The sequence below is a fragment of the Lithobates pipiens genome, unplaced genomic scaffold (assembly GCF_037356315.1).
Source record: "Lithobates pipiens isolate NorthernLeopardFrog02 unplaced genomic scaffold, aLitPip1_a1.2 Scaffold_18, whole genome shotgun sequence".
NCBI lineage: Eukaryota > Metazoa > Chordata > Amphibia > Anura > Ranidae > Lithobates > Lithobates pipiens.
The window spans coordinates 417,851,610-417,878,123 of NW_027507758.1; the positions used below are offsets into that span (position 1 = coordinate 417,851,610).

The window sequence follows — 26,514 nt, forward strand, 5'->3', positions numbered from 1 at the left end:
GTAAAAACCTGACCTAATATACCTACAGAGGTTCAACATGATTGGATGATGGTAGTTAGCAGAGCTTCACCTCATTCTCTAAGCTAGGGGAAAATTCCCTTGAAAGTTAACAGCCTATTTGCCTTTAGTAAATTAACCTCATTGCTTACTAAAAAAAATAATAGCTCCTATAATTGTTCACCTCTTTCAAAGACTAAACAACACAGCTTAGTGAACACTGTTTAGTGGACAGCTTTGTATGAAAAAGACTTCTAAATAATCTATTAATTAATCTAAGAAAATTATAATTTTGGTTTTCTGCTGCTGCCCAGGAAAATAAAAAGGAACTGCAGTCTGCTCACATAATTTGTAATAAAAACATCTTTGCGTTTCTGAAGCTTCCCTCCAACCACTTTGCATATTATTTTATATATACTGTGATTCTGTACTTGCCAAATATGCTGCAGAAATCTCCCTCTACTAAGTCTGGCTGCATCCATTTTAACTGTGGGCAACTGAAGCTGCGGCCTGTTCACTTCCTGGATTTACACAGACACACAGAGGCACACCTCCTAAGCTGCAGATCTCATTGGCTCTCTTATGACATCCCCCCGAGAGTAAGAGAGAGAGAGAGAGTTGTGCATTATGTTATAAGCCTAGGCTAATGACCAGACAAGAAACAGGAAGTGGCTGTATAAGGTATTTACTGACAGAAAAAAAAATGTTTTACTACCCAAAGTTAAAACAACAAGAGCAGAAGATTTAATAGATGGAAAGATGAAAAAAATGAATGAAGATCCACTTTAAAGAAAAAATTTGATTGCTTTCTTTTTACATAAATTCTTCCCTCTTTTTTTATGTCCAGTAACTCTTATATTGTAAAAAATTTAGGTTACATCTATTAAAGAAAAAGTTAGCATTTGCCTATCCAGAAATAATAACTCTATTTAAAGTTAGAAACTAGAATTTTTTTCTGACTTGTTGGTATGGTTAACGCCAACACTTTTCCTTAATGCCATCATTTGTCAGGAATCCTTACAAAAACATCCAACCAATTGACAACTTCCTTATATGTTCCTTATAAATTGAGTTGTGTAGAATGGGTCTGTGAATTGGCAGTATAAAGCACACAGAGTAAGGCCTCATACACACTATTAGATTTTCTGCAGATTTTTGTCTTCAGATTTACCCAAACCATATAATATGAGGTCAAACTTTAAGAGTTTCAATTTGTATGCTATCAGACAGGCCCCTTCACTACATGGTTTTGCTAAATCTGAAGACAAAAATCTGCAGAAAATCTAATAGTGTGTATGGGGATTAACGGTCGGATTTTAGACCAACAGTCTGTCATCACACAATCCCCTGCCAACAATCGGATCGTGTGTACGAGGCTTAAGATTCTTTCCTTTCTCAATCTGTAACCTGTGCTGCCTTTCAAATCTATTACATGATTTTTCCTGGCAACCGAGTCCTTAAGGAGTTTCCAAATCAAAGTCCACCTGCTGCATATTTCCTGGGTAGTTGTGTATTGAACAGCTATACTGCTTCCTCTGTCATTGTAGGCATGACTGTTCAGAGCAGAGGAGCTGGTTTGGCTACATTATCTTCCCTTTTCATAGCAGTACAGCACTGAGAGCAGGAATGCAACATGGTTTATGCAAGAGCATTCAGTTTGTGATTACAAACTCCTTTCTCTCACTTACAAACATGAAAACTCAGCAGGATACAGCAAAAACACACTTATAACAGTAGCCTAAAAAAGTTCTGAAAAGAATTTAACTGCCACTCCAGCGTCTTGGACTACGGAACACTCAAAAAGTAGACGTAAACATGGACATTAAAGGTATGTTAACATATCTGTTCAGATTACTGGGGTAGTGTGTCTTTAATCTTGATAATGCTGCGAATGGATTTAGGGAGTGGTAGTAACATTTTGTTTCTGAATTCAATTGAGGCTTGTGTAGTAATCTGTAGAGATATAGAGATAGTTGAAAATGGGTCTTCTATAAAATAAATATTTTGTTCCTCCTTTTTTGTCTTCAGATTTTATTATTTTCTTTTTCTTTATCAATAAAAGCAAAGTAGGGGAAGAGGAAATCTGAGGATGTAGATTGCTCAGTTAACCATTAAGGCTACATTTACATGGACGTTACGAAAGGAATTGTGTTTGTTGAATGGGAGACACTTTTGGTGTGCATGGTACATGCCATTAGTAATTAAGCAAGGACCTAGTTTGTATTTTGCTTAGATGGTCATAACAGTCCAGCTATGCTCATTTATTACATGGAGTAATATAGGGGTTATAAATCAGAATATACACGGCTAGAACAAAAAAAATCAGATATCCCAAAGCTGACTTGTGTTCTCAACAAAATTCCTCTAACGCATCTAAATATCATGATTAGGGATGAGCTCAGGCGTGTTTGCATGGAACACGTGCAGAGCCTGCCAGGAAGTCGGTGCTGCGCTAATCACAGGCAGTGAGACGTTGCCCTGATGCGCAGCTACAGAGATCGGGCAATGTCTCACTGCCTGTGATTAGCGCAGCGCAGCGCTGCGCCGACTTCCTGGCGGTCTCTGCACGTGTTTCATGCGAACACGCCTGAGCTCATCCCTAATCATGACCGCAACATATTCCATGGGAGCAGGGACAAAGCTACTAACACACCAGCTGCACTAGAACCTGTTGATTAATGGAGTTTGCTTCCTAAATAAATAACTGCAATACTCTAAATTATAGGGCTATTTTGTTTTCACTGCTTTGAGGCTCTCTGCTGCTCTTTATCATTGTTGTGTATGGATAAGAAAACCATAAGGTAGTGCTATACACAGTGTTATTAATGTAAAGTTTGAATGTGTAAAGTATCCATGCTTTTCTTTACACTAACCAGGATCAGAGAAGAAAGAGGCAGAAGGACCGAAAAAGTCTCCGTTCGATTTGATCTTCGGCCAGATACAAAGGAAAAAGTCAGACAAAGGAAAAAGCAGTATATTCCAGGTGAAGAGCTTATTCAGAGCATTTGATAAAGATGCAGCAAAAACAGATAATAAGAAGAATGAAAAGGAACTTGACCACGAGTCTATATCTGAAGATCAAAAGTCAGACAATGTGGTTTCTGGCTCTGCAGAAGGTGAGAATCTGACAAGATTTTTTATGAACTTAAAGCACAAAAAGAAACCCCCAACAAGGTATAAGATTTCAATAATATATTAAATTGGTGTGACACTGCACTCTAGGTTGTCTGCGATCCAGGTCATGGTATAGCTAGTAGTAGTCACATTACACTGGACTTTCTCTGTAATGTTGAAGATGTTTAAACATTCTAACGAATGTCCAGAAGATATCCAAACATTAGGACACAGTGGTGATTGAATTAAAGGTACCAAAATCACACTCGCCTAGGTGGATACAGCATTGGTCCAATGCTGCATCTGTCTCCCACCAGTTCAAAGACTGCTGATTGTTCAGTTCTCAGTGAACCGTGGGCAGAGAGCTGGTGACTGTCCCTCTCTGGCTCTCTGCTTCAGCACATATAGCACTCAATGGAGCGCTGAGGAAGCGGCTGGCTCAGTCAACGGACTGCTGAGAGGCTGAGCCAGCTGTCGGTCCAGGCTCCTGGGCGAATCCCACCCATATGGTTGGAATCTTTTCAGGGCCTGGACTGGCTCTGTCACATCAACTGGCTTTAGCCCGCTGTCGGCTGAAAATGGGTCATATGAGTTCACAACGAACTGCACTTCTGTGATCCCCAGGAGAAGTAAGGCCAAAAGAGCTTTAGCTATACTCCTCCATTTAAAATGTGGCTATAAATGCTGGGGTATCTTTGTAACACTCATCGGAACTGAAGAATTGGCTTGGATAAGCTACAAAATGTCTTCAACGTTACAGAATGTGTTAGGCTGAATATGACTACTGCTAGTTGTACTCTAGTTTCCAAAATCAATCCACTGTAGACTAATGCTGTTGAGTGATTTGCTAAAGTGTAAAATGAAATTTAAATAAAGAAGCCTGTATTCACTGAAAACATCCATGTATGCACAGGTGAATTTAGAATAGAAAGGAATGGTAAGTAAAGGAATAACTTTAAAGAGTTTGCCTAAGCAAACAATATTGGGCAAATCTGTTGTAAAGTTCCTTACCTGGAGATCGTGTCAGTAACAATACTGTTTGTTTCAGGCTGACAATACCAAGCTGCTGCCTTGCAATTGATAACATTGTCAGCCGGGTGTGCACACGATAGGCCAGAGGTTGGCAACCCATGACCCGCCACCGCTAGATGTCTGGCCCATCAGTGCCTGTGATTAATTCACGGGCACCTGGCCCGCAGACATTTTCGCTGCTGTCCTCTTCATTGGCCAGCGGCAGTACCACAGGGCTGGATGGGGGAGGCAGCCGCTGGAGTTAACAGAGGACACTACTTTGGGGGGAAAGAGGCCTCATCACTCCTTGGGACAGGGACCCCTCCACTCCTTGGGACACAGGCCCCATCACCCCTGGGGACAGGGACCCCATCACCAGACCATGCTGGCTGGCAGGGCTGGTGTCAGTCACCCTTGGGTGCCAGGATCGGGGAGGGGGGCTGTAAAATCCGAATCCCTAGCCACAGGCTCCCTCAGGGTGAACTGGCTTTGTATTAGTGAAGAACCTTAAAGTGAGGTAAACCTGTACTGTTATTACTATGTTAGGCTTATTATTATCTTCATTTATTAGCGGGTGAATGCAGCCCTCCATGCATTCACATACATTGAATCCGGTCATCAAGTGGAAAAATATTGCTGACCCTTCCTTGCACAAAGCTATTGGGCTGCCTATCTGCTCTGCGGGAGGAATGCACATTCCAGAAAACAGCCCCACAGCCAACTGAAGGAACCTGTTAGCTTGAAACAAAAAGCGTTGTTACTGGCAGATTACCCATGCAAGAAACTTTGCAAAAGATTTACAAAAGATTGATTTGCTCAAAGTATAACTAAAGGCAAAACTTATTGTTTTTGTTTTGGATACCATGGAGAAGACTTAGAACACAAGTCGGGTTTTTATTGCTCTCCGAATCTAGGGAGATTCAACCTCTCTGCCTTGTTTACTGTTATCATTGAAAGTGAAGGTAAAAACAAATCCCAAATTTTGGCTTTACACCAGAAGTGTAAGGGCTAGTTTAATCTTGCTTCAAAACATGGCTTTGGACTGTTGTGGAAAATTTTATGAAGCTGTATTGCCACAGTGTCAACCAGTGTCCGTTCTCCCCTAGCCCGCTCTAAAGAGCTAACTGGGGCTGACTGACGCTGGTTGAGTCCAGTCTGATAGTGGAAAACTTCCTGGGATTGAAGAGAGGTGTTTGCAGAGTGGGGGTATGTCTGCCAGCGAAAGGGCCCCCTGTGCATTGCACATATGATCGTCTGAGGGCATATGTTTGCTCTGCAAGGACATAATCCGTTATGGGCGGATGTACGCTCTTGTTTCTGCTGTGTCTGATCAGCACATGTCGGGATTCGGAGCATGCACCTGCAGATAGCCTCCCATCCACAAGGAAGGGTAGTGTAATCCAGGTATGCATTGTTCTCTGGAACAATGCATAATAAGGATTCATATCAGCGGAATTGTAGTAATCTTTCATTGGTTATTGTATATATTCATTTATACTGTGTTGTTACATCCTTATTTGGTAATTTCCTCTGTTGCCATTCATATCCTGTGTTACATCCTTATTTGGTCATTTCCTGTGAGGTCACAAACTGTGTAGGCGGCGATTGGCTGTTGGAGGCACACCCTCAAGAACGTAAGAATGTGGTAATGTATGTTTACTGGGGAACCAGAGGAGACATGGATCAAAAGGCTGCATTATACCATTATGGCGGAAGGGCGCTTATTAGCGCAAGAGTTTAGTGGAATATCTGCGACGGGACACACTTTGTTAAAGCTCTCTGAATATCAGTCAAAGCCCCTGTCACTAAATAAAATGATTAGCTTACAGTCCTGTTTACACCTTGCTTTTGCTTGGGGCTTCAAGCAAACTTTGCCATAGACTTCTATGGAGGCTTTGAAGATTCTTTGAAGCACCACTAAAGCTACATGGGCTATAATTTTTGAAGGGAAGTTGAAGCAAAGCAAAAGCAGGTGTAAACGGGACTGTAAGCTAACCATTTTATTTAGTGACGGGAGCTTTGACTAGCATTTAGAGAGTTTTAACAAAGCCTTGTTGAAGCCGAAGCAAGTGTAAATGAGCCCTAATAAAGGGGAAATCTTCCAATGGGGACACTAGTTCTGGTGACAACGAGAAAGTCCCTCACTTTGGAGAGATTTACTCTCACTTCATGTTTTGGCTATGGGGCAGGAAGTGAAAGGAAATCTCCACAATGTGATACAGATGGCAAAAGAAAAGCACCTTTTTGTTTTCTTTAGGAAAGAGAATGCTTATGGCCTGTCAGATATATATATATATATATATATCTTTTTTACCTGTCAGATCTTTTCCTTTGATTGCTGTCTTAGAAAATGAAACAGTTCTCTCTGAAGTGAGGGGATATTCCCTATTAGTGAGTAGGTGTCTCGGAAGGTTTCTCTTTACCTCCTGTTCCTGTGACAGCTAAAAAATGTTGGCTCTCCCAAAACTTTCTGTACGGGAGACCATGATCAACAGTGAGGATGACTCTCTCTAGAAAGGTGACAGATAGCAACAGCAACCCGACCAAGGTTCTAATCCTTCTCTACTCTATCCAAAATGTAAAAAAAATGTTTGATTTTACATAGAATTTAGTACCCATAGACATTAAATGATTATCGCTCTTGTCAATGCTTTTGCTTTTGGAGTAATACGTTTCATGGCGCAACATGTAGCACCCCCATGTACCTTGCTGATAGGCACATAAATGTGCTGTTTACAATGCTTCATGCATGATTTTTGGCCCATTGTTTTGTGATGGCTGCCCTAACACAATGTACATTAATGCGCAACATGTTGTGTGTTAACGTGCATCCGGTTAATGCACTATAGCAGACCAGACTGGTATAAATGGTCCCTAATTGAATGGCCATTTCATTTTATATTATAAATTCATTTTACATAATTAGTTTATTTTTTTTATTTCACAGAAGAGGATTCGGACAGTACTGGATGGTTGAAAGTGACACATTTTATGGAAAAGTTTGGAAAGAAGGCAGATATTCACTATGTAAACCTTAATAACTGTGAATTGACAGCTGTTGACATAAAAGAGCTTGGTAAGAGAAAATTGCACGATTCAACAGTTACACAGGACACACGGAAACAAAAACTTTAATGAGAATAAGGCAGCCCATAGATTATTTTTTTATTTTTTTTTTTAACCAGCAGAGGTGATCCCACCTCAAACTTGTGGTTGGAGGAAATCCCTCCCACTATGCTATAGTCTGCTCCACTGATCGTTTAGGAAAAACCTGACAGACTGGTTGTACAGAAGTCGATCTATAGATAAACTTCTGTACAACCAAGGGTGCCCATGCATGGATCAAAATTCAGCCGGTTCAGAAGGGAGCAGAAGACTTTTGATCCATGTAGGTGTGACTTAAGAGAATCCCTCCCCTTGTTGGATTTTACAGTTGTCACCAGTATAGTACCAGCATCATATCCTGGGTTTCTGTTATGCCGCGTACACACAACCGGACTTTCCGGCAGACTAGGTCCGAAGCTAATTAGTCCGTCAGACAATCCGATCGTGTGTGGGCTAGTTCCGATCATTTTTTGAAAAATAAATCCGACGGACCTGGAAATGGAACATGTTTCAAATCTATCTGACAAACTCAATTCAGAAGGACTAAAATCGGGAAAACCGTTAGTCTGTGTGCTGGTATGACGGACCAAATACGACGCAAGGGAAGCTATTGGCTACTGGCTATTGAACTTCCTTGTTTAGTCCAGTTTACGTCATCACGTTCAAAACGAACGGACTTTCGAAGGACTTAGTCTGTCCGTGTGTGGCCAAGTCCATTTGTTCGGAAAGTCCGTCAGAACTCCGCCGAAAGTCCGTCGGGAAGAACGTCGGACCTAGTCTGCCCTAAAGTCCAGTCGTGTGTATGCGACTTTAGAAGAAGAGAGGGAAAATCACCCCAAGTCAGTAGAGTAAAATAAAAACAAACTGATATCCCTCCACACTCTGACCAAAGCTAGTAAAATGTTTAATCTGAACTTACCTAACCACACGCAAAAGTTTGAACGTTTTACACAATGAGCACAAAAAACAATACACATTCCTCCAGTAAACTATTTGATACAATTCTTACCCCAGCACTTGCAGTTTACCTACTCTCTAAGCCTGAAGCTACAAAACGCTGGAGGGGAAAAAATCTGTTGTTCTCAATGGAGATGGTTCACATCTCCACTCCTCCAAGCCGACTGAAGCCGAACGCCTGAAGCTCAAACAAGTTCTGGACCCTTTTTTGTCACCCAAATCGGGCAGATTTGGGCGTTTTTTCTTTTTTACATCGGTGACGTTTTGCCCTGCACAAAATGGCGGCAAAACGCTGAGAAAAAAAGCCGCAAAATCATGGTAAACGCTGTAAAATTGCACGATTTTCTGCCTGAAAGGGTGGAGCAGGGGAGCACTTCGACATATTAGCCTAAGGGTCGGTGTATTTTTATTGATGCACACAGTGTAGGGATATACAACTCTAGTCCCTGCATGGAAGAGTGGCTCTATAGGATGCTGCAAGAGAAAGGAGCCATCTTGAAACAAGAAACCTGAGGCAGTTATCATGGCACCAGCTTGAAGGCTAAATTCACCTTTAGTTGCATGCAAAGTAATGTGCATTTATTATTTATTTTTACAAAAGGTGAACTTAGCCTTTAAACAGGAACATGGGAAAAGATTGATAAAGCTGCATCCACAGTAAGGCTTAGTTCACTGTGGTTTCGCCGCAGCTGTGTTTGTTCGTGTACACTGCAGCTGATGCATTAGAATGGCTGCTGTATCCTGTGAAAATGCCGGGAAAAGGTCCCTGCACCTTTTTATAAAACGTTGCTACAGGGAAACCTCATAGTCTAGTAGTATGATTTCCAGTGTGTGGGGTGCTAAAAGAATTTTAATGTCACTCTCACGCATCTCCTGATTGGCAGCATGTTTTGCTCTACGGTGGTTGCGGGTGTGGGAAGAGGTGTGGCCTCACAGCGGCAACCACCAGCAAGTGATTAAATCAGCTGCTAAAAGTGCAAAAACTGAGGGTTTAACCACTTGCTGACCACTGTACGCCGATGTATGTGTGCAAATGGGCGTACCCTTACATCCCTCCATCATCACAGGCTAGAGGCGGGAGAGTGCCTCAGCGGGTCCTATGACTGACTGTAAACAAGGCATTTCCCTATTCTGCCTATAGAAATGACAGAGATCTACTGCTCCCTGTCATCAGGGGGAAGTGATCTCTGTCATGTCCTAGTGAGCCCATCCCCCCTACAGATAGAACACACTTAACCCATTGTTTGCCCCCACAGTGTTTAACCCCTTCCCTGCCAGTGATATTTATACAGTAATCGTGGCTATTTTTAGCTCTGATTGCTGTAAAAATATCAATGGTCCCAAAATAGTGTCAGAAGTGTCTGATCTGTCCACCGCAATGTCACGGTCCAGGATAAAAATCACTGATCGCCACCATCACTAAAAAAAAAAAAAAATATATATATATATATATACAAATTTGGGGGGGGGGGATATTAATTATAACAAAAAGTAAAAAATATTTTTTTTTTTTTTTTTTTTTAATTCACTTTTTTTTTTGTTTGTTTATAGTACAAAAAATAAAAACCGCAGAGGTGATCAAATACCTCCAAAAGAAAGCTCTATTTGTGGGAAAAAAAGGATATCAATTTTGTTTGGTTGTAACATCGCAGGACTGCACAATTGTCAGTTAAAGCGCCGCAGTGCCGTATCAGAAAAAAGCTCTGGTCAGGGGTAAATTCTTCCGGGACTGAAGTGGTTAAAATCACTTTAGGACCACCTTACAAATAAAGGACACATATAAACATGTCTCCTATGACATGTTTATTTTATATAATGTTAAATTTGAATGATGATATCAAGAATTTGCCTGAGAACATCTGACTGTACAAACTAAACAGTCATATCACAAAGGATTAGCAATAATAGTACAGTGTGCAATGCATATAAATATAATCTATGTTTCTGATGTATCCTAGTAAATTATAATAAAATGGTGGTGTACTGTAGAAGGAGATTATGCATTGTTTTAAATCGTATATAAAAATGGTCAGTGAATAATTGTTCTAAACAATAAGCTGCTAGGCACTCTCCAATATTGTATTGTCTCCAATATTGTATTCCAGTCCTTTCTGTAAAGATCCAACAACACTGCTTGGCGTTTCTTATTAGATGTCAAGTGTCCTAGGTTATCTGAACTATAGTGCTAGATTATCACTGCATACATTAAAGCGGGAGTCCGCCGTTTTTTGTTTTTTTTTAAAGCCAGCAGCTACAAATACTGCAGCTGCTGACTTTTAAAATAATGACACTTACCGGCCCAGCGCGCCCGCGATGTCGGCACCCGAAGCCGATCTCTCGATCGTCTCTCGGGTGCTGCCGCCGCCATCTTGGGTATGGGAATCGGGAAGTGGAGCCTTTCGGCTTCATTTCCCGGGTTCCCTACTGCACATGCATGAGTCGCGCTGCGCAATAAGGATGGTCCCCGCTGCCTCTGGGATCCGTGTGTTTCCCAGCAGGCAGCGGGGGACCTTTGGAAAGGGGCGTAGATTCTGCGGAAAGGGGCGTACCTTCTGCAGAATCTACGCCGGAAGTGGGTGCAGATACCTGTACTGTACAGGTACCTGCACCCCCCTCCCCCCTGAAAGGTGCCAATTGTGGCACCGGAGAGGGGGAGGGTTCCAATGAGCGGAAGGTCCACTTTAGGGTGGACCTCCACTTTAAGTGGTTGGAAACATTTTACAAGAAAAATAAACAAAGCACAATATTTCTGACTGGTTGTGCCAACGCCAAGTGTTCAAGGGTGATGGGGGAGGGACATATAGCACACAGCCTGTGACTGGCAGCTTAAGCTGTGCATGTGTCCTTTCTTTCCACTTAGCTCTCAGATTACACTTGGCTCTCCTCTCTAAACTGTGTAATGTGTGACATCAGAGCCCCACCTCTGGAAACTCAGAAAAGTTGTGCAAAGTGTGTGCTTTAGAAGGCTGTAGAGAAGAGATGGTTGCTGATAAACAGGTACACCTTGTGTAGGAAGATTTGTTTCATCTCTCTATCTATCCTATCCATCTATCTATCTATCTATCTATCTATCTATCTAATCTCTTTTGAGGCCTGTCAGTTCACTGGGTATATGTAAGAGTATACCACCACTTTAATGAAAAATATTGGGAATAAGGCAAGATTTTCTATTACCCTTATAATCTCTACTTCAAATATCATTCCAGTTCTATGTGAACACAATTATATACATTGGTATTAATTTAACTCAGTGTATGGATTACTTGGAAAGACCATTGTTGTCCGTTTACTCAAAGTAATCTAAGCCACAAGTCATTAATATGTTTGCTGTTCTTCCCCAGGTTCACTAATGCCATTTCTCTTAGACATTGAAGAAATGGATCTTTCTTGGAATGATTTGATTGGTGGGTCTTTAAAATTGATGACTCCACACTTTAATCATATAAGCAGACTAAGGATACTCAATTTAAGCAACTGTGGTCTCACCAGTGATGATGCTGTTGTTTTAGGTAAGCACTTCTTTAAGCGACTTTTTGTCATTTAGTATTTATCGATGGTCTAATTACCCAAAGTTATTTGTATTAAGGTTATAGCAATATATAAAAATATAAACTAGACCAGCCATTAAAATTTCCAATTAGCCGAGAGTGAGTGTGGAGCCACATCGGGGGGGGGGGGGTTATGGGTGTTGCCATTGACAGGCAGGGTTAATTGGGAGCTGATTCTCCTCCCGGCGATCAGCCAGGAAACTCTGGGGAAGGGAGAGGAGAGGTAGAGGTGAGCTGGCCAGATCACATAGAGGGGATCTCCTTCTGTGTCAGTTTGGCTCTGAAATGCCGGCTGCTCTCAAACTAAGTCCTGCCTCCTGAACCAGCTCCTCTGACAGACAGCACACTGGTTCAATGCCAGGAAATTGAAGTAGTGTGACGTCTATCATAGGAGGCGGGACTTTGTTTGACAGCGTCTGGCGTTTCAGAGCCCCTCTGTGTGATCTGGCGGCTTTTCTCTTCCTCTCCCCACAGTTTCCTGGCCAATCTCTGGGAGGAGAATCGGCTCCCATGAGGCTGCATTGATGAGCACTAATGGGCTGCACTGATGGGCACCGATGAGGTGGCACTGATATGCTGTTACTGATGGGCACTGATGGGCTGCACTGGTGGACACTGATAGGATGCAATGATGAGGGTTCGTTGATGGGCACTAATGAGGCTGCACTGATGGGTACTGATAGGCTGCATTTTGATGGACACTGATAAAGTTGTTAATAATATTTTACTTTTGTAACTTAATTCTGCATAAAAAAGAACATTTACAAGGGCGTGTTTAGGGACGGAATTAAGGGCAGGGCTGGGTAGGAGTTGGGTGGGGCAACTGGTGGCGAGGAACTATTAAAGTTTTACTAAATCCACAACCCTGCATTCACTATATCTGGTCTCCCACAGTACCCAGAACATGGAAATGCAATTATCTTAGTAAATATAAACCGCTAAATACCTTTTCTCATTAGCAGTTAGAGCAGTCTTGTGACCTCTGTCAGTGTCCAGCCAAGCACTGGTTAAAGCTTGTAGGAGGAGTTTTCTGGCTGTTCTATGAGACTGCAAGGACCCCTGACCCTCTGCCTGGACAGTGCTGTTTGGCCCTGTGCTGATCAAACGCACCCTCCCCAAAACAACAAAACTGAGCATGTGCAGCCTGACTCCATAGACTCTTTGATATTAGGAAATTATTGGGGGACAGTGGAAGGAATGGAGGATCACAGAAGCCGGGATCAAGCAGCCTTTTTACACAGTGTGGTGGATTAACCCCTTAGGTTCCATTGTGAGTATAACAAGCATGCTTTACTTAGGGAATCTTCAAACTACGGCCCTCCAGCTGTTACGTAACTACACATCCCATGAGGCATTGTAAAACTCTGACATTCACAGACATGACTAGGCAATTGTAATTCCTGAACAACTGGAGGGCCGTAGTTTGAAGACCCCTGCTTTTACTGCAAATACAAACTGATTTTTCTGTTGTGGGTTTAGTAACACTTTAACGCCGAGCTAGTAGCTCAGGACTTTTGAGCCCTGAAGTAGATTACGATGTATGGTGAAAAATTTTCTGCAGCACAGACTGCATACCCACTCCCATGCTATATGATTTCTGCTTATATACATTTTGCAGTGATAACAACTGTTGCTTGATTAGAACCATGCCTTTGATTGTGTGCCCTGTATATCATTTTGGAATATTAGGCCTTATTTCAATAAGAAAATCTATTTTCCAAGAGGGTAGCAAAGTGTTATCTCCTCCACAGGATATGTGACTATAGCAGTTCAGGATGAATCTTAATTGACCTATGTGACAAAAGAAAGGCTAATTTGACACTGGGGCAGGTGCAGCGCTATTTTTAGCATAGTTTTACCATAATTTTAGCGGCGCTATTCGGCCGAAAAAGGGTTAAAACCACCCGCATAGCGCTGCTGCAGGGGTGCTATGCTGTCGGTTTAGCGCCGCTGCCCCATTGTTTTCAATGGGAAGGGACGCTTTAGCTACAGCACTGCAAAGATGAGGCTTACAGGACTTTTTTGACTGTCCTGCAAGCGCACCACTCCTATTATTATAAATCATGGGGCCCCATATAGCCTACCTGACAGGGCCCTCTCTGTTACAAAAATATCAAATTATATTTTCACTAATAATACACTAAAATCATTACTAGTGGACACAAACACAACAAAATTCCTGCTAAATCTTAAAGATAAAACTAATATTGAGTTAGTAAAGCTATGTATATGAATGCGATTTTGGGGCTTATTCACATGGGCACCATGACTTGTATAGTGTGAAGCAGCTGTTTATGTGGCTGGAGCCACCTGAAGCTGTGTGCAGGCAGCCTATGTTACCCCATGGGGATGCAGAAGCTGTACAGACACAGCCACAGGTCCTAATTTGACAGGTATGTGGGTGCAGGTGAACGACTCCAACACACAGACAATGTGCATTCATTACTTAGAGTAACAAGCAGCTCCAGCCACATGAACAATCCATTCATTCACACAGCCAGAATAACTGGATGAATAAGTCCTTAGGGCTCATTTACATGTGAGGTTGCGGTATGTGTTAAAACCCCATGGTTAAGCTGTGCTTTTACTGCCCACCAACTGCTACCCCCTTTGGCAACAGAGGCAGTGACTAGGGGTGTACACATGCTTCACAGCTATGGCACAAATTATAAACCCCCCCCCCCCCCCCCCATTTAAAGCAGAGTTAAAGCAGGTGATGAGGAGGCGATATGCTTCCTCACTGCCTGTTAAATGCTCTCTGAAGAGCAATCCAAATGTTGACCAATCTTCAGAGAGCCAAACACACGTTAATGAGCCCTTCGTTTGTGTTTTTTTTTTTATAATGGTGTGTGTGTGTGTGTGTGTGTGTGTGTGAGCGAGCACTTTGGGGGAGAAACAGACCCTCGATGTCTCACATTTGAGATGACAAAGAGGCTGAGGACATTGATTCTTCCGTGTGTTTTTTTTTTTTCTCTGTTGCCTCAGCTACACTGGACAATAAATGAATGGGCAATATTCTGTGCTGAGCAGCTTCCTGTTCGTTCACAAACTGAAGCATTGTAAATACAGTTTATTATGCTTTAATGATGAATAGACTGGAGGGGGCTGATATATATATTATGACTGTACATCCTGTGCTTCCTAATTGGTTCCCTAAAACGGCATATGTACCTTTTTAGTGTTCTGTCAACAGTCAGTCTTTTCACACAGCAGCAGACTTCCATAGTACGTCCTAGAAACCGCATTTATTATCTTCACGCATAAAGCGATATACAGATGCAGTGAAGAGGGAGCTGGAGAAAAGAATAATGTTTCACGCTTCACTCACGCCTAATCATAGCCTGGCAAACTCATCACTTGTCACACCTATATACTGTATGCTTTGGGTCATTGTCATGTTGAAAGAGGAAGTTCCTCTTCATGTTCAGCTTTATAGCAGAGGCCTGAAGGTTTTGTGTCAATATTGACTGGTATTTGGAACTGTTCATAATTCCCTCTACCATGACTAAGACCCCTATTTCAGCTGAAGAAAAACAGCCCCAAATCATGATTCTGCCACCACCATGCTTCACTGTATGATGGTGTGTTGGCACCAAACATGGCTTTTGGAATTATGGCCAAAACGTTCAACCTTGGTTTCATCAGACTATCGCACATTTTCCCACATGCTTTTGGGGTACTTCGGGTGTGTTTTTGCTAAATTTAGCCAGGCCTGGATGTTTTTCTTCATAAAAAAAAAAGAAAAAAAGAAAAGACTTCCATCTTGCCAGTGGCGTAACTAGAACCTTCAGGGCCCCGATGCAAGAAACCATGAAGGGCCCCCTGAACCCCAGCCAGGGCCCTTCCCTCCGAGTCCGGCGGTGGAACTCCAGGGCGTGGTCACAGGTATGACCTTTGTGAGCCCTGTAGTTCCACCACTGGTATCAGTCGTTTTTTTTATTATTATTTTTTTTACATTTTTTGGTGCCCCATTGGGGGACTGCCCCTAGGCAGGATGGGGTCCCCGTCCCCAGAAGAGATGAGGTTCTTTTCTCCAGGGCAGATGAAGTTACTGCCCCCAGGTGAGAAGGGGTCCCTGTCCCCAGGGGAGGTGGGGGTCCCTGTCCCCACGTGAGAAGGGGTCCCTGTTCCCAGGGGGAGATGGAGGGGGTATGTAATAGTGTGTGGGGGATGGGGTCCTCACTCACCATGACCAAGCTGTAGGCCGCACACTCATCGATGTTGGCCTGGGCTCCATCCAGTGTGCTGGACGGGCGATCAGCATATCTCTCAGAAAGACCTTTCATCATCTGTGTATGATGGGGGAGGAGGGGGGCTGGCAGACAAGCCTGCAGTGTCCTCCGGGGGGCTCTCATAGGGCTGCACTGCATCTGTATGCTTAAAGTTTGTTTACCCGGGAGAAGTATGCAGTGCAGTGTTGGCCGGACTCAGGGGGGGCGGGACATCGGACTGAGCGGCAATGCACGGAGCAGGAGAGGGGTACTCCAAGGAGCCGACCGAGGACACAGACACAGGTCATGCAGGGAATGCACAACTAAAGAGCAGCCAGGGCGATAGTCGAGCATGGAGCTCTATTAGTCACCCTCCACCTTCAGCCACCCGTGTGCATGGTACACTGGTACCCCTAGCTGCCTATGTTGCTGCCGGCCATATGTAGAGGAGGCTGCATGGGCCCCCTGCATCACAGGGCCCAGTTGCGGTCGCAACTGCTGCACCCCCTATAGTTACGCCCCTGCATCTTGCCACTCCAACCCATAGCTCAGACATACTGTCTGGGCTATGGGTTGGAGTGGCAAGATGCAGTACTTGCCAAATATTCCTGCAGCTTCTTTTAATGTTGCTGTAGGCCTCTTGGTAGCCTCCCTAACTAGTTTTCTTCTAGTCTTTTCATAAATTTTGGAGGGACGTCCAGTCCTTGGTAATGTTGGTGTTGTGCCATATTTTCTCCACTTGATGACTGTCTTCACTGTGTTCCATGGTATATCTAATGCCTTGGAAATTCTTTTGTACCCTTCTCCTGACTGATGCCTTTTAATAATGAGATCCCTCTAACACTTTGGAAGCTCTCTGTGGACCATGGCTTTTGATGAAGGATATGACTAAGAATGTCAGGAAAGACCTACTAGAATAGTTGAACTTTATTTGGAGGTAATCAGAGGCACTTTAAATGATGTCAGGTGTGTACTGACTCCTATTTAACATATGTTTGAATGTGATTGCTGAATTCTGAAAATGGCTACATCCCCAGTTATAAGACCGTGCGCACACTTATGCAACCATATTATTTTTGTTTTTTGTGTTTTTGTTTTTTTTTACTCCACCAGCTTCACCCATTTATATACAGTTATACATACTGTGACATGAGTAGCCCTGCCACTGTGAAAATGTAGGAGAGGGTTTGCACAAGTGCGGAGTGCGGGGTTCCAGAATGTTGGATCTGAGCAGAGAGGTGGTTTTTGGTCCTCCTTAGGATTTTGTCATTTCCGAATTGGGGTTTGTAGCTCTGAGACTTTGAAGTGCTTTGGTAGGGAAGTCGTCTCCAATCCTGTGTCTGGCTTTTGCCAGAAACCAGCAGGCTGAGTGTTCAGGTGTTTGCAGCCTTTATAATCTAGGACCTGACAATTCTCTCCATTTGAGGGACAGGAGGTCTCTGTGTAGGGATCAGGAGGACTCAAATTTTTCCCTAGGAGTCAGAGAGGCTGCATGGGGCAGCCAGAGCTTGTATGTCTTCAAAGTGCAGGAGCAAATGGTGACACAGCAGCAAGGAGCTGGAAGAGAGCTGAGGTACAGAGAGTTTGCACAGGAGCACTGAGGTTCTGTTTGATGGTCTGGAGGACCAATGCAACAGTCCTGAGCCATGGCACTTCTAGAGCAAGCTACAAAGCTGAAGTAATTTATGTAGATGGGGGAAACCCCTGTGTGGGAAAACTGATTTTCTCTATAAACTTTTCTGTTTTACTAGTAAATGTGGTCCAGCAAGCCCATAAACTGCAAAACTGGAGTGGACTGAACTCATTGGAAAGCACTACCATTGCACTAAGAACCCCCAAACTATCACAATACATAGTTATTTCCATATATATGTGGACACGGGCACAATTATCATACTTTTTGGCTTTGTATGCCACCAGAATAAAATTAAAATGAAACAATCCAAATTAATTTGAAGTGCAGACTTTCAGCTTTAATGCAAGTGGTTGAACATAAATACCAAGTACAAATTTTAGGAAATGCAATCTGGCCAACAGAGCGTCAGACACCAACGAGGCCAACAAACACAAACGTAGTGATGTACTAATTTCAGCTCTTGAGTGCCACCTTTTGGACACCTTCTGCTAATGTCATGTTTGATGAGCATTGATTTTGAGCATGCGTGTTTGTACTTTTGTGTGACGGACTTGTGTACACACGATATGAAAGTCTGACGACAAACTGTTGTCTGCCAAAAATTTACTAGCCTATCAAACATTTTGTTGGTGGAAAGTTGGACAACAATTGTCTGATGGAGCGTACTAATGGTCGGATTTTAGGCCAACAGTCTGTTATCACACAATTCCCTGCGGAAAATCTGATTGTGTGTACAAGGCTTTAGTTTCCTCTCTGATGCTTTGCCAGGCTCTAACTGCAGCTGTCTTCAGTTGTTCTTTGTTTATGGGTCTTTCTGCCTTTTTAGTTTTGCCTTCATCAAGTGAAATGCATGCTCAATTGGGTTGAGATCAGATGATTGACTTGGCCATTGCAGAATATTCCACTTCTTTTCCTTCAAAAGCTCCTGGGTTCCTTTTGCAGTGTTTTTTGGGTCACTGTCCATCTGTACGGTGAAGCGCGTCCAATCAACTTTGCTGAATCTAGGCTGACAGTATATCTCTAAACACTGCAGAATTCATTCGGATGCTTCTGCCTTCTGTCACATCATCAATAAACACCAATGACCCAGTACCACTGGAAGCCATTCATGCCCATGACATCAAACTGCCTCCACCATGTTTTGCAGATGGTGTGTGCTTTGGATCATGAGCTGTTCCAAGCCTTCTGCACACTTTTTTTCTTCCTGTCATTCTGGTACAGAGTAATCTTAGTTTCATCTGCGCAAAGAATGCTTTTCCAGAACTGGTCTGGCTTTTTTAGATGTTTTTTCGCCAACTCTAATTTGGCTTTTCTATTCTTCAGGCTTATGAATGGTTTGCACCTTGCGGTGAACCCCCTGTATTTGCTCCCGTGAAGTATTCTCTTGATTGTAGACTTTGACAACGATACGACCACCTCCTGGAGAGTGTCCTTCACTTGTCTGGATGTTGTGAATGGGCTTTTCTTTACCATAGAGCGGATCCTGTGATCATCCACCACTGTTGTCTTCCATGGACGTCCAGGCCTTTTTATGTAGCTAAGCTCACCAGTGCATTCTTCTTTTCTCAGAATGTACCAAACTGTTGATTTGGCCACTGCTAATGTTGCTGCTATCTCTCTGATGGATTTGTTTAGTGTTTAAAGCCTTACAATGGGCTGTTTGACTTTCATGAACAGCTCCTTTGAATGCATGTTCACCGCAGTAGGTTCCAAATGCAAGTACCACACTTGCTGTATGGCTCGTACACGCGATCTGAAAATTGGACAAAAAATATTGCTTTTGACACGATCGTACGATAATCGGATAGTTAGTACAGAGCTTTCGAGAGCCTATCACCACAGTTCATTCGATTATTATGTTATCGGATATGCATGAAAATTTTTCTCGTGTGCTACCAGGTCATACGCTTTTCATTTTAATCAGTACAGTTATCATCTGAAAATACAATACAAATACCCTACAAAACATGACCTCCCTTCCGATTTATTTTAATTTTTTTGTATTCTGTTGTAAATTCAGTAAATTCTTCAAGTTCGATATACGACTAGCATGCAAATTTTTTTTTCAGATTGTGTGTACGGGGCATTCAAATTAACTCCCAGATATTTTTTACCTGCTTAATTGATGTAGGAATAATGAAGGAGCAGCCCACACCTGGCCATGAAATATCTTTTGATTGTATTGTTCAATTACTTTTGGTCCCTTGAAAAAGGGAGAATGGCTATACTTAAGAGCTGTAATTCCTAAACCCTTCCTCCTGATTTGGATGTACATATTTGAGAGTGTGCATGTTCAGTCCATATCCATTATATAACTATAGCTTGAGAATGTTTTGGTAAATACCTGGGGAAAAAAAACTAAAATTGTGCCTGTGTCCAAATATATATGGACCTAACTGTATATTGCATCCAGTGATAGGTTTAGCATGGACTGTTTTAGTAGGAAGCGCACTAAGTGCTGGAGAGAAATTCATTGGTCAAAAAATCCCAACCTTCTGGTCTCACAAAGGCCTTCTTTTAACTATTTGTGCTTTAATAAAAAAGGCTGATTTGATAGACACCATCCAAGACATTTTCCAGCAGCTTTGTAGAATCTGTGCATCTACTGTGTATAATAATAAACCCTCTACTTTCATCAAGTTCATGTTATAAATAAACAGTAACATGTTATACATGTTTTTAATGGAAATACAGTGGTGTATTCCGTATGGTAACTGTCCTCCAAAAGTACATACATGACAATTCAACCTGCAGAGCATAGAAACTTTATTGCCTTGCTCTCCGTGTACATATATTTACATTGAAGGTGTGCAAGAGTCATAATATTCATTGCTGGAGAAACTGCTCTCCAACCAACTCCCTGAAAATAAATATGGGAATGGATTATACTAAAATGTGTTTTCCTAGGCCATTTACATTGGCTGAATATAGATATCCAGGAAGACAGCCAGTGTCAAGCACAAATCATTTTACATTGCATAATAATTTATCTGATTTAGTGTAGTGAAAGTTTTTTTTTCTTCTTCTTTTTTTATATAAAGATGATCATATAAAAATTGGTCAATCTTCAGTCTGACCCAGACTGGGCTGATTCACGTGTACACAGAATATTGCACATTTTAGGCTAATCAGCAAATTCATCTAATCAGTTTTTTCTTTTTTCATTTTCTTATTGTTTTATTTAGGCGAATCGCTCCATTACATACCCAAACTGCAAATTCTTGATTTGTCATGGAACAGTAACTTAGGAGGAACCCTGTCCACACTATCACAGAATTTAGTAGATAATGGAGAATTAAAGTGTTTGAGTTTAACAGAATGTAGCCTTACAGCAGAAGATATTCAATCATTAGGTAAGAAAAATAATTTGTATGTTGCCATGTTCAGTGCATCACTGTTGCTGGAGCAGTGAAAGGTAACCTATAATGGTTTTGCTTCATTATTATGGGCAGGATTTTTTTTTTTTTTATGGATTTATTTTGGTCAGAAAAATGTGAAATATTGAATATTATTTTGTCACTGTGTCTCTGTAGCCAAGCCAGCCCACAGAGCTTTAGGAGATATATATATATATATATATATATATATATATATATATATATATATTATTATTATACGGTATCTCTCAAAGTGAGTACACCCATCACATTTATGTAAATATTTTATTATATCTTTTCATAAGACAACATTGAAGAAATTACACTTTGCTACAATGTAAAGTAGTGAGTGTACAGCTTGTATAACAGTATCAATTTGCTGTTCCCTCAAGCTTGAGTAAATCAAACTACCTGGTGTCCCGATCTCCAACTCTACCTCCACTGTTTGAATCTGTGCAGGGAAGGTGATTGCTGGATTAGGATTCCTGGCCAGCAGTATCTGAATGAGCAGTCGAAATAAGTATTACGGGAACATAATTGTGCTGTAAAAAAAAACTGTTTGCAGAGCTCTGTAGAACAAGGTACAGGGGGTCCCCGGGTTACGAACCAGTTAGGGACTGTCCTCCTGTTTTGTAATTCGGAAATGTTCGTGAGTCAATTACGGACATTTCCGATGTCCCGTCGAATGCCGTTTTGCGCATGTGTGGCAAATTACGTACATTTTCAATGTTTTCGGTCATTTTCCGAGGCTCCATCTGCCCGCGATGCGCAGAGCGGCCGATGTTCACGCAAAATGACAGAGGGTCCCCGCAGCGCCCGGTTCGTAAGTAGGAGATGGTCATAGGTCAGGTATTCTTAAGTCGGGTATTTAAACGGAGACCTGTGACTCATTCTTCAACATTTGTAAGGTTCATCAAAACAAAGCTTGACACAAGGCAAGCTGCTACTGCTGTGAAGTTTCTCTAAAAAATCCATAGGAAAATTTTGTCCTGCAATAAATAGAAGGCCTATACATATTTTTTTACTATATCTAAAAACACATTAGAGTTTCCCTTTTTAGGGTAGTATGTATCTATATGCATATTCATCATCCTTGCTGGAGGAGAATGTTCTAGGACGTATAAATACCAGTCTCAGTCTACACTAATTTTAATTTGAATCACACTGTGATGACGGTAGACATCTGGGGGTCGGTTCGTTTATCTCTCTGGCATTAACCCTGAATGTTACCAGGGCTGGGAATGCAATGTAAAAATTGTTGACCCCAAGCATTACTCATGGTAACCATTTTAACATTCAATTATTTGTCCAAGTAATGCTTGGGGTAATGCCAGGGAGGTGAAACAACTGATCTGCAGAAGTCTATGGGCATCATAGGATTAACACCAGGAGTCTAGCATTGCAGCGTGGCATTCAGGATGGCCAAGCAGAGGAAAATCACCCTTTTATCAATCCTCCCCCTATCTGGTGCATTTGCCACTGGGCTGGAACACTAGCACTGGACTGTAAATGGCTGGAAAAATATTGTCTGGTCCAATAAATAGCAGTTCCAAAAGAGTTAAGGCCACAGAAGACTTAATGTGTGGCATAATGAAGTGGTATGAAGTGAAACGCATCCATGCAATGAAGCTTCCACCTATTAGCTCTTCACACAAATATGATACCCCTGTGAACTGGTAGCTGTTGTCAGAAGAACACAGGTTGTCCAACAAGGTGATAAAAAATAAATTCTATTTTTCTCAGCACCTGTTATTGGAAAAATGTCAAGGCTGGAATTTTTGGACCTTTCGGAGAACAAAGAAGTTGGAAGTAAAATCAAAAATCTTACTGAAGAGCTCAAACACTGCTCTTGCTTGGGTGTGTTAAAACTGCGTTCTACTGGTTTGCATCGGGACAGTATACAGTATCTGAGTGAGTTATTATTTATTCTGTTAAAAAGCCTAGCTCCACCTTTGTTATTACAGTGTATGTAAAGCCAGATCAATGAGCTTCTGTTGTGTTCTGTTAAATATATGTAACGGTTGTCCTCTGCATATCTCACTGCCTGGCCAAGCTTCTTCTTCTGTGAGGGAGAAAGTGCCTGTCAGTTTCTGAGTGGGATATTTTCTTTCTTTCTTTCTTTCTTTCTTTCTTTCTTTCTTTCTTTCTTTCTTTCTTTCTTTCTTTCTTTCTTTCTTTCTTTCTTTCTTTCTTTCTTTCTTTCTTTCTTTCTTTCTTTCTTTCTTTCTTTCTTTCTTTCTTTCTTTCTTTCTTTCTTTCTTTCTTTCTTTCTTTCTTTCTTTCTTTCTTTCTTTCTTTCTTTCTTTCTTTCTTTCTTTCTTTCTTTCTTTCTTTCTTAGAAAAGGAACCAGGGACTCAATCTTGCTGATAGTATAGATGAGAAAATTGCTCAGACTCCACGAGGCAGAGGACCAGATTAGACCTAGGGGAGAGGTGCTGCCTTTTAGGTCAGTCCACTGTGTGATTTCAGGCAGCCACAGCCAGTCAGGACATCCAGCCTGAGGGAGGGTGATCCCAGGTGCATATCCAGAAGAACCTGCACCAACGGTGTGAAGCATTCCAGTGTGAGGTGACCAGTCGTGTCCCTGGAAGAGCCTGCCTGTTCCAGGATGTTTGTTTGGGCCTTGGCCACAGGATTGGGTGAGAGGGCTTTCGCCCATTTGCAGGAAGCAAGGACACTGCACACACAGTTAAAAGGACACTGTATACAGACATCATTGCTGTTAGGCATCTTGCTGTCTCTTATAGTGCCATAGGGCTGAAGTATAAGGCCATCCAGTCATAGAGACACTGTGTACAGACACCATTGTTGGTTCACCTTGCTGAGGAAGATCCTGCATTCTTTACTTGATAATCCAGGCCAGTTGTGTTGTTTGGCCCTGCTTTTCAGGAGTTTAAATGCACCAACAAGAGTGGCTAGATGAACATACAAAACCTCATCCTTCTTCAAAGGGATTGAAGTTACTAGTCCCATATGGGCACTCGCACACATACTCAGGGCTCTGTATATGTAGTGGGTGTGGGGGGCAGTTTATTTGGAAGGTTAAGCCATTAAATAGGGATTTGAGTACAGTATTTGAAGTTGGGCCTGTGGTGTCAGGGGGCAGAAGAGAGAGGCCTGACACAAAGGGGGGAATTTCTCTGCTCTCCTGCCTGGACTCGCAGAGCCAACCCGAGTAAAGGTAACCAATCTGGTACAGATTACCATATTTTGATTTATTGTTATTAAAGTGTTTGCCTCTGCTCTTGGGGTTATTCTCAGGTTTGGAATCCCCTGAAAGCACCCTGAATGTAGTATTGAGCTGTATTGGTCTTAATTTCAGTTATTGCTCTCCAGTTGAATGTGAACATATATACTGTTTATTACTTTCCCACAGAAATATTGCAGTAAAGACAATTTCTGTGTTTTATCATAACTTACACTATTGTCAGGTGTGCCAGAAGGGGCTGTTGTTGGGGTTAACAGGCAGAGTATGGAACCAAATATACTTAAACAGCTCCTGCGGGGGCAGCACTACATATACCATTGAAAGCACTTTGCGCATAAGTGCAAAAATAAAAAAAAATTGATCCTGCCATAAATGTTGTGAGCAGTTAATTTTGTATAAGTTTTTGTCTCTGCAGACTGTTATCAGTCTGCATTGTTCACAGCTCTTTCTGTATAATATTGAACACGTCTTCTATCTTATGGGGAGGAACACATTTGCCAACATTTAAAAAAACTTTCCAGGAACACTTTTTTTTTGCTGTGTCCAGCAAGCCACTGTAAGCTGAGATTGTACTTTTGGTCCCCCTAACTATTGTGCATTCTCAGCCTACAGTGGCTTGCTGGACACACAGCAAAAAAAAAAGGTGTTCCTGGGGCATTTATTTAAACAGATCTTGGAAGAAGGCTACAGTGCCCCTGTTCCATGCTCAGCAAAAAATGTCATGAACACATTTCCGGTAATGATAGCAAGAAGACGTTTGAGAAGGTCTGGGATCCCTGAGCCTAATATGTAAATGTTTTACTCTCCATTTGCAATAGGTCTGGGTATTATTTGGTTATTTTGAGCAACTTACGCCAGATAATTTTTACAACGTTCCTAAAATGTTGATCATCTTTCTCCCATACTGGAGAAAAGGTCTATGACATTTTTTAACAAAAGTACTGTATTTTCAGAGCAAAGAGTCAAAATTAAGCAAACCTGCTGAACTGAAACAGTTTTAATTACATATACAGTACTGTATTTTCTTTCAACATTGTCAGCAGTGCCATACTATGCATGCGACTGTTTTGTTGTCAAAGTCTTTGTACACCTCTTTATTAGAGTGCTGCAATATATTTTACAGCTTACATTTTTCTAGCTATTTGTAAAGGCAGCAAGCCCCTGTCCCATTTCGGCATTTGCTTTTTTTCAACCATTTAGTTTTTTTGTTTTTTCACAAGAAAGTACTGTGCATAGCCACTTGATTTATTTATGTATACAGCGTTTTTCAGTTTATATTTATTGGGATGAAAGAGGTTGTGTGTGTGTATATATGTATATGTGTATGTATATATGTATATGTGTGTGTGTGTATATATATATATATATATATAATATAATCTTTTTTTTTTTTTTTATGTCATTGCTTTGCCAAGTTAGATCTAATGGATAGTACTTTGAAGTTTATTTTAGCATAGTATCCGTAATTGTCTATCATAAGATATGTTTTAAGAGGGTAACATTCATGCCTTGCAGATCCAATATTCTGCCAGCTCAGAAGAAGTTAGTAGAATGGTAGACTATATGGCTGGCATATTTGGCAAAAATGTGACATGCAGTATTCATAAAGTTACATGTTCCTATTTTTTGCAGGTTCTGCATTCCAGTATTGGCCGTATTTAAGAAAGTTGGACCTTTCCTGCAATAAGAAAGCTGGTGGAGGATTCGGAGAATCAGCAGCTCGTCTAACCTCCTTCAAACAGTTGCAACTACTTGATATTCACCAGTGCTGTCTATCTGAAGACGATGTTGCTGCACTAAGTAATAATATATATAATTTTTTTTTAACAAAAGGGTTAATCCACCCCAAATTGATGTACCACATTTGGGTGGGTACTACAGTTTCATTCACACACAAGTCTATTTAGTAACTGCAATAACAAAATCTGTTTTTGAACTTGTGGTCATGCCTTCCTGCTTTGGCCATTCTGATGAAGGCTATGAACACATCGTTTTAGCTTGTTTAGGAGTAGTGTGTTCAGTAAGCTGCTGCAAAATATTAGCAAGGAATTCAGCAAGCCTTCAGTCACCTTTTCTGACGGTGAATCTGTGACCAGCCTATTCATGTATTTACATATAGGCAGCATTTTTCTTTCTCAAAACACGGCGAGTTGAGTGAATGCCAAAGAGCTCAATTTTGGTCGTATCTGACCAAAGCACTTTCTCCCAATCCTTCTCTAAATCATTTCGATCTTCACTGGCAAACTTCAGACAGGCCTGTATATGTGCTATCTTGAGGAGGGGGACCTTGTGAGCGCTGAAGGATTTCAATCAATGGTGGCGTATTGTGTTACCAATGGTTTGGTGACT

The 26,514-nt window shown here is 41.7% G+C and overlaps 1 protein-coding gene across 1 annotated transcript in view; it reads left to right on the forward strand.

Moving 5' to 3' along the window:
* The first annotated feature begins 1,521 nt into the window (after nucleotides 1–1,521).
* LRRC31 (leucine rich repeat containing 31) overlaps nucleotides 1,522–26,514 on the forward strand; it is a 34,368-nt gene continuing 9,375 nt past the window's right edge. Inside the window, exons 1-7 of the mRNA XM_077488011.1 lie at nucleotides 1,522–1,825; nucleotides 2,874–3,113; nucleotides 7,070–7,198; nucleotides 11,526–11,693; nucleotides 20,765–20,932; nucleotides 22,700–22,867; nucleotides 25,798–25,965. Of these exons, the coding sequence (XP_077344137.1) occupies nucleotides 1,813–1,825; nucleotides 2,874–3,113; nucleotides 7,070–7,198; nucleotides 11,526–11,693; nucleotides 20,765–20,932; nucleotides 22,700–22,867; nucleotides 25,798–25,965 (1,054 nt within the window). The 5' untranslated portion in view covers nucleotides 1,522–1,812. The remainder of the gene's footprint in view (nucleotides 1,826–2,873; nucleotides 3,114–7,069; nucleotides 7,199–11,525; nucleotides 11,694–20,764; nucleotides 20,933–22,699; nucleotides 22,868–25,797; nucleotides 25,966–26,514) is intronic.